The 9196-nt window shown below is 42.6% G+C and overlaps 1 protein-coding gene across 1 annotated transcript; it reads left to right on the forward strand.

Annotated features, from left to right (window-relative positions):
• The first annotated feature begins 1749 nt into the window (after nucleotides 1-1749).
• On the forward strand, nucleotides 1750-3813 carry LOC147894132 (Leucine-rich repeat (LRR) family protein). The gene has a single exon (XM_087384456.1). The coding sequence runs from the start codon at nucleotides 2324-2326 to the stop codon at nucleotides 3632-3634; it is 1311 nt and encodes a 436-aa protein (XP_087240582.1). The 5' UTR covers nucleotides 1750-2323; the 3' UTR covers nucleotides 3635-3813.
• The last annotated feature ends 5383 nt before the right edge of the window (nucleotides 3814-9196 follow it).

Genomic DNA, 9196 nt, shown 5'->3' on the forward strand with positions numbered 1-9196 from the left:
CATTACGAGGGAAGATTTCTCTTGAGAAAGTTCTACCAAGGTCTTGTTCCATAGAAAATATGAAGGGGCGGAATTGCCCTCACCATTATAAAAGAATTTTGCAAGTCCCAAGTTGTGCAAAAAAGAAACATGCTTAGTGCATTTGCATGGTTGAAGTCCAAAAAAGTTGCTCATCGATTGTTTGTATTTCAAAAACATAGCTAGATATAGAGGCAATATTATATTTAAACTATCTTACCTATGTGGTTTGAGGAGCAAAAAGAACCTAAATTTGGAGAAAGGTCAATTTTTTCATCGACAAGGATAAAAGTTTTTCTATAGGTTTTCAAGCCCTTTCCCTCAACCTAAGAGGACCACCTCATGCCAGCTAGTGGCACTAGACTAGTGCCACTAGCAGGGGGAATTGGCATCCTCGTGAAGAATAAACGCTGAGCTCATGTTTTGGCCTGGCAGTGGATTATTGGCCTAGCGTAGATCTTTGTGAACTCCATCTCAGTAGTTGAATGCTGGACTGGTTGAACTGGCACAACAATCATCATGGCAAAAACTCCCCCCTCTCCACCCTCACGGCGGCGAACGCATCAAGCTAGTGTGCCCTAACAATTGGGGGTATTTTTAATAGACACGTGGGGATGCAAAACACTCCGCAATGTGGCTATCAACAACTGGATGCCCTTCCTAGCGCCAGCATCGCCGTGCTAAAGGTCCAAGGTTGGTTGAGATTTAATAGGAGGTGTCGTAGCCACTTTCATGGAAAGAATGAGGCCCCCCTCCATTAATGAATTGTTGATAAAGAAGTATCATCATCATCTCCAAAGAAGACTATGTTACAGTTGAGTCCTGTGCAGACTCACTTGGCTTATTTTCACTAAGTTCGTCGTGTGGGACACGAGCAAAACAAGGTGAACTGTCTTAGCAAGCGAAAAGGCTAGAGTCAGAAATTTGCTTCCCTAGTCTTGGCGAAAATGGCCATACTTATCGGGTTTATCGGGTCTTGTAGAGAATCAAGCAATCAACTTTGGCACTTGCAAAGATCCATCCAATCAAGGCTTACAAAAACCATCAGAGTTGCTCAAAAGGGGTCCCATTTGAGAGGCATTCAATGCCAATCTCCATGGGACTTGAACCAGTAGGTTGCTACAGTTCCCACATCTGCGAGGGCTGGTATATATGCCAGTCCCCTCACATATTGAAGCGTAGGGGAGCAATCGTCTAAGGATTGAGTTCTTGGAATGTCAACGATTCAAAAGATATTTTCGACGTAGGAGCGGGTGACATAAGTCTCAAACCTTGATTTTACCTTAAAAAGGAGTTAGCCTCGTATTGCCCGGGTGCAAAGGAAAAATTTTCGTCTTCCACTGGAGCACCTACAATACTGCAGAATTCTTGGGGCTAGACATGAAACCGTGGCATAAACTAGCATTTTTCACCATATTCGCCTTGGTGGGAACTCCAAAGCGATTCAAGAAGGGAGTCTCAGTAGGACTAAGCATGGAGTTAAACCCAACAAAAGGGCATCGTAGTGCTAATTTACCAATCTTTTGAATGGGGATTTGGGCGTCGAACGGTTCTTAAATGGTGGATGGGACCCTTCCACCTACAAAACTGAAGAGCATTGACTCTTCTGTCTCTCAACATCACCCTCACCAGTTGGCCACCTCACAAAGTGCGAATAAGGCGACCATGATCATCAACAATCTACGTGTATTTGTATGTCCTTGGCTTTTGATCACGATTCATCACCCGCAATCTATCGACTTTCTGTTCTCTCCTTCGCTCTTTCGCCCTCTCGATTAGACCTTACAGCTGATTACCATCTAGAGATCGTAGATTTGGCGAAAAGCTTCGGTGTCCTTATCTTCGATATTTGCAGTTGCCAACCATCTTTCTCTTTCACCACCAACCTCTCCTCCCTTGAATCAGACTGCAATTCTGTTGTTGGATCAGCGCGCTCAGCCTACACAGTCTTTTGGAAGCTGCTGCTGGCGTTACATTAAGCTCAAAAGATTTGCACATTACAGGCTTACAGCTCGGCTACCTGCGAGAGAAACATATGTTCTGGCTTTACCAGCGAGGTCTTGAATCACACTCGCAGCAGTCGCACAGAGAAGCTTGTGGAAGAGGACGCCTCTTACTCGGCGAATCTGGTGGCTGATCGCACGTGGTACCTTTTTGGTGCTCCAGCGAAGCAATGATCTGGCAGCAACTTCCATTTGATTTGGGTGTTCCCGAGGCGCAAAGTTATCTTTCAGTAACGCAGGGGTTTGAAAATTGAGAGCACGGTTTCCCATTTCTGTGGCGATTTCGTCCCTTGCGAGCAGCTATGCCCAATTTTGTGGGAAGAAGCGACTACAATATGACAGCTATAGTGTTGGGTTTTCTTCTTTTGCTTGGCGCGCGGGCACCTGTCAAGGATGGAATTACATTCGTAGGCGCAATCACAGAGCCCACGGATATTGAAGCGTTGATGCAGTTGAAAGCTTCGTTTGATTCTACGAGTATTCAAGCAGCATCGTGCATGAGCACCTGGGATTTTTCTTTCGATCCATGCGATAATTTATTTGGAGCAGTATTCACTTGCGGTTTAGATTGTGGAGCAGACCAAAAGGGTGTACAGCGAGTTACGAGCCTTAAGCTGGACAGTGCTGGCTACGAGGGAGCATTATCTCCTTTCGTCGGTAGCCTCCCAGCTCTACAATACTTGCAGGTGTCCGGAAATGCCATGGGAGGTATGATTCCAAGCTCAATAGGGAAGCTGCTCCAGTTAAGGACGCTGGACATCTCCTCGAATTCGTTTTCAGGCTCTATACCGGAGTCTGTGGGATTACTTCGAAGTTTACAGGTCTTGAATGTTGCAAATAATCTGCTGGAAGGCACGCTGCCCGACTCTCTGAGGAACGTAGCAAGCCTCGTTGAGCTGAGGATGCAGAACAACAAATTCGGAGGGTCTCTGCCGGATGTAAGCACCCTTGGGCAGCTGCAGTTCCTGGACCTTTCCGGCAATGCATTTTCAGGGGCTCTACCCTCGCAGCTTCCGGGTTCTTTGATTTCCATGTCGTTGAAGAACAATCAACTCACTGGGTGGTTGCCGAAGGGTTATCTCAACACCCTTCCAATGCTCGGCGTGCTAGACTTGAGTGCTAATCGGTTGTCCGGCTCCATTGATGCATCTTTGTTCGAGCACCCCACCCTCCAACAGCTCAATCTGTCCAACAACGCGTTCATCGCGGTCAGCATGCCCCCAGGCACAGGTGCGCTGGCTGTATCTCAGCTGGTGGCAATCGATCTCAGCTACAATCAGATTTCGGGCAAGCTCCCAACTCATTTCGCAACCGTTAGGCGATTGAGTTCCTTGTCGCTGAGCCACAATTCGTTTAGCGGCAGGATACCACTGAAGTACGCGCTGAGGGCAGTGGCTTCACTTGTGGGGCTGGAGCCCCTGGAGCGGCTGATGCTGGACGGAAATTACCTCACAGGGCCACTTCCAGTTCCGTTCATGAAGCTGCTGCCAGGAAGCATCGAGGCAAACTTTGTGGAAAACTGTTTGTGGAGCTGTCCCGCAACCTTGTTCTTCTGTCAGGGAGGCACTCAAAAGCCGGAATCGATATGCAGGCTTTTCAACACCAGCTCTTGAGGTGGTCTAGCGTTGGGAAATTGATGGAAAGCAATACAACAAATGAGGCCCAAATGCAATCGCTGTGCAGATATCTGTGGGACAGAAGCCAACGAAGCTAGGTAGGTGTTCGGCGATCGTTGAGGTGATCACCTCAGTCGTTTATGTAACGAAAATAGTTGAAGCATCTTAGATGCTGTAATCTGCGCAGTTTAAATCCCATTCAAGACATTTTGCTTAATCCAGTTCTCAATCTTAACAAGATGGACTGTAGAACCTCATGGAGAGGCTTCCATCCATGTCACTCCATTGCTCTCAATCCATTCGTCTAACTAATCTAAGCAGGAGAGCTTTGCCAGAAATTGCGTTATAACTTTTTCCCACTCGTTTGCAAGTCCCAACTCGTGAGTAGCCCTTCATTGCTAGAGGGCTCAAGTGAAAAGCCTTGCTAAGGGTCCATGGATTGGAATTCAAGCCTTATGGGCTCAAGTGAAGAATTTTAACCTGCCAAGGGTCCATGGAGAGACGGAGAGTTTTTTTTTCTAATCATTATCATTATTTGGAAGTTGGTTCATTTGGTGAAGTTCACCATGTTAATGGATTGTTTAACCTTAGGATTAGTGGTAGTTTAGGCCCATTGAAGTGAGATTCAGGTTTAGGCTTTTCTTTTTTCTAGCTTATAAATGATTTTGTCACTTTGTGTGGATTACTTGGGAGGTAGTGAATCATATTGTCATTTACTTTCTATGACACCACCTTTATTAAAAGCATGTGAAATGAGGGTCTCTTGCCAAAATGTCCAAGTCCCCACTAGTATTTAATGGCCTATCCCCTCTTTCATCTCTTTTCTCTCCTCTCTTTTCACTCATCTACCTTTTCCCATATCTATCCCTTTCCTACACCCTTCGTTTCCCATTCATAAGTTTTGGAAATTTTTATTGTAATATTTATTCGAGCTACTTTACATTTTCTCTAAATGGGGATTTAGTGATTGTGCCACCTTGTTGAAAGCAACGCCATAGTAATGACTTCAATATAAATCTCTCAAAAAACAAGACAATCAACAAATCTACAAACCATGATGGACTACCTTCACTTCAACTTAGAAATCAAAGAATCAACAACTTACTCATTTGCATATTGGAACTTGATTTAAGAGCAGAACAGCTCAAAGATTGCTCTATAAATTCCTTTATAATTTATAACTAGTTTATTAGGAGTGCCTTAAGCTTTGCATAAAACTAGGAGGTGCCCTATGTATGTAAGGTATGTAGAGACATTGCCCTTGAGCACTTTTGCACTATTGTGGAACGAATGCATACATACGCATCAATGGTCTAACTTTTGGTTGACACGGTCATTAAAATTCTCATATGAGTTCAATGTCTATCTTTAATTCGCTCTTAGAGACTTTCTATGCCATCATTTATTCTCTTTCTAACTCCAATCTAAGCCGCATGTAGCGAAACTTAAATGGCACGTTTAGCATCCTTTAGTCAAAATCAAATTCTTTCCTTGCCAACACTTGCTCATAGTAACTTCATCAATTGAAAATTATAGATTGACCTATGCTAGTGTAAGAGAGTCCTCCTTCCAAGGAGATCCAACAAGAGGCCATGATTCCAATTTAAATTGAATTCAAGAAGCATGGGCATCACATGACAATGCCCTATTACATAAAATTAGACAGTAGCATTTATATCTAAAGCTCAATTCATTTACAATTTTAATAATGCAGCATGTTTTGGAAATATAGCCCTATCAACACATTGGAGTTATGTCTCTTCTTCTAGAACATGTAAGTTGTGTAATGTTTTATGTCATATGTTGTAATTGTACAAAACATTCATCTCTATCTACAATAAACTTTAAAGTGTACTGTATACTTCACTTACAAAAAGAGCCACTTTACATCTTCAAGTACAACCTAAAGCTTTTCTATGGTTTCCTCCCAAGGGATTCATTTTTAATCCAATATCAACCATGCACATATAGAAAATCAAATTTTCTAACTTAAGGTGTACTCATCTATTCTTTTAGGTTTAAGTGCATACAATCTCTAACTTTTTCAAATCTAAGGAGTAAAGATTAGTAGTTTACTGGCAACCGAGTTGCTACTTCATGTGGAGTAGCATCTTATTTCATTCCGTGCACGGGGATGTATATTCAACCTCCCCTTATCTACTTACCCCCGTCCATGGCAAACCAATAGGCCAAGTTGTCTGATTAATTGTTTCGAGCAGCCATTTGAATGTCAATCTATAGCTTGTATGACCATAGTACCAAAGCCAATAATTTTTTCTATTTTTGCATATAAAAATCACATGCCAAAAAAAATAATCAATCTACAACCTTCATTAAGGTCTAATATGTGCTAAAGCATAGAAGATGCTAGCCTAATGTAACCTTAACCCAAGTTGGCTACGCTAATCTGACCTAACCTACCTAACCTGGTCTAGTGTAATGTGACCTAACTTAACCCTACCAACTAATGGGCATTCCCGTTCTGCTTGGAGTATTGCATTATGAAGTTGACGACAAGCCTCTTTAGGATTCCATGTCACATCGCTAAAAACGACCGATAGTTATGCCAGTGTTGATTGGATCCTCATTTTGTCGTAGGTAAACCATGAAACAGTCAAAATTTGCAAGCAAGCATCCTCACAAAGAAAAGATTTCACCCACACATGAAGCATTTATCCCCAAAGTTTTCCTCTTTCTCTGCTCCAAACCATCCTCAAATCCATGAGTTCAAATTTGTTTAGACTTTGCGAACAATTTAGGTTGCTAACGAAGAGGACTGGAAAATGCAACAATGGTGAAACATTCAAGAGCAGAGATAAGATTCTTAAGCTGCTTGTATGAAAGTTATCTCTGGCGAAGTCTTCTCAAAGCTAGCTCTTGAAGGTCCCAAGCCACTTGTACCTGGTAGTCCCGAAGCCATTTAAAGCAAACCCATTCAAGCAGATTACCGAAGAATCTTCCTTCATCAGATTGCATTGTATAAAAACAAATGAGTAAATTGAGTCCCTACTATGGGTTTGCACCTTGTCAATGACCACCATCAACTTGGTCTCCTTTTTCTTAACGGAACTATCCCCATGTTACCTCTATCTGCATCACCTTTTCTTGCTTGGTTGAGATGGGGAAGAACGGGGCATGGGTGAAAGCATGCTATTAGTACTATTTCAAAAGAACTCGAGTTAATGCATGCACACATTATTATGCACACGTGCGAGACAAAACTTAGGATACATTCTTTTCGAATCATTATGGTTTTGGCTATGTCTTTCATTTTTCAGGCGCACGTAGGTTCAAGATCTTGTCAACCATGTCATTCTCACCATTTTTTCAAACACCTCAGCATGTCGGCCAGTCGGTTGAACAGTTGAAGGTTTCTTATCTTCTTAACAAAGAAGAAGCGCATCTAGGCCAAGTTGGCCAAAGGTATTCTAAACCAAAAGGTGATTGTTTGAGTCTCTCTCTCTCTCTCTCTCTCTCTCTCTCTCTCTCTCTCTCTCTCTTCTTTATTGACTTTTACCTCTACATATGACTTTTGCAAACTATAAAAGGTGGGTCTCTCTCTCTCTTTCTTCTTCTTTTTTGACTTCTACCTCTACATATGACTTTTGCAAACTATAAAAGGTGAGTCTCTCTCTCTCTCTCTCTCTCTCTCTCTCTCTCTCTCTCTCTCTTTCTTCTTCTTTATTGACTTTTACCTCTGCATATGACTTTTGCAAACTACAAAAGGTGAGTCTCTCTCTCTCTCTTTCTTCTTCTTTTTTGACTTCTACCTCTACATATGACTTTTGCAAACTACAAAAGGTGAGTCTCTCTCTCTCTCTCTCTCTCTCTCTCTCTCTCTCTCTCTCTCTTTCTTCTTCTTTATTGACTTTTACCTCTGCATATGACTTTTGCAAACTATAAAAGGTGAGTCTCTCTCTCTCTTTCTTCTTCTTTTTTGACTTCTACCTCTACATATGACTTTTGCAAACTATAAAACGTGACTCTCTCTCTCTCTCTCTCTCTCTCTCTCTCTCTCTCTCTCTCTCTCTCTCTCTCTCTCTCTCTTTTCTTCTTCTTTTTTGAGTTTTTCCTTTGCATACGACTTTTACATATTACTGAGCCGTAACTCTATTTGTAAACAGAAGCAAACATGTCTCCACTGAAAAACTTGAGCTCGCTAAGAAAGATTAGCAAATCCAAGAAAGCCTCAAATCCTCTCTTTGATAAAGATAAATCTAACAAATGCAAAGGGGAAGGGCAAGGCACTTCAAAACCTTTCAACTTCAACCAGGGTTAAGCCGAGGCAGAATTTTTGCGACTAGAAGTCTACCAAGACATGGAGGAGTGGATGTAAGACACCTAGGGCACCTAAGACAAGGCAAGCCGGCAAGGCTATCACATTGGAAACCTCAAGAAAGAATTCTTGGAAGACTTTATTTTTGTATATAGAAGGATATACCAAACTGCCCCATTCATGAACAATGAGGTGGGCACTGTATTGGCCCGAGCATATGTTTCATCTATTCACGGCACTGAGGTGGATTGAGCTGATTTTTTCCACCATCAAGAAACCAATGTGAGGAGTTCTAGTTAGGACATCACCTATATCAAATAGGAGCATGTTGAGAGATATGGTGCCATAAGCACATGTAGAGCAAAGGTATGAGCAAAGGGTAAGCTGCCACATGGCATGGAGGAGATATCCCACATGTGAGCAAGCAAATGGATGTAAGTACCCTCACCTATAAAAGGGAGGTTCATTTGAAGTAATTCAATCAAGCACTTTGCACTATCTCAAGATTCTCTTTATGAGTCCAAGCTAATCTATCTTGGAACCTAATTGACTTGAGATACATGTCATGAGCACTCTCTTCATCATGTCTCCACATAGGTTCCATCCACCTTAGAGAGCTCCATAGATCCTGAGGCACACATGTTTTGACATGGTATCAGAGCATAGGTTTAGCTCTCCTAGTTTAGCTCATTAGTAGTTCACTAGGATTGCTCCCATTCCTAGATTAGATGTAGATTTTTGATTGAGCTTAGGTCCTACCTCAAGAAATTTATGTCATGCATTAGAAATTTCCGTTAGTCTCATTTCCGTCTACTCTTCTTTATTTTGTGTCAGAAAGAGAGAATACATTTGCGAGAGAGTAATGCTTTATTGGCCCAAGCATTTCAAAGGTGCCTCAGTAGATTCCTGGCCTTCATCTTAGCTCTATCTATGCAATCATGCAACTCCTTGATGATTCATGCTTGCACTGCATCCTTCTGCACAGCATATGGCACTTGACTAAATAGCAGCACCCGCTGTTCTCGGTGCCTCTACAGTAGCCGACTCGGCCTCCAGCAAGCAAGTATAAGCCTTATGCTAAGGCAGCCGACTGCAGAGCGAGAAACAAACAAGCACAAGATAGCTACATAGCACAGCAAAGAGCAGAGCGACTACACAGCAGCAAAGGCCCTACTATAACAAACTCCGACTCGATGGTCTCCTCAACGAGCCCATCATCGCGACCTCTGAGGAGAGACCCCAATCAACGCCAGCTCCTTTGGCGACTTCCCACAGCTCTTTTA

This window comes from Dipteris shenzhenensis, chromosome 14 (genome assembly GCF_047967505.1).
Source record: "Dipteris shenzhenensis isolate YYH24624 ecotype China chromosome 14, Dip_SZ_1.0, whole genome shotgun sequence".
Classification (NCBI taxonomy): Eukaryota; Viridiplantae; Streptophyta; class Polypodiopsida; order Gleicheniales; family Dipteridaceae; genus Dipteris; species Dipteris shenzhenensis.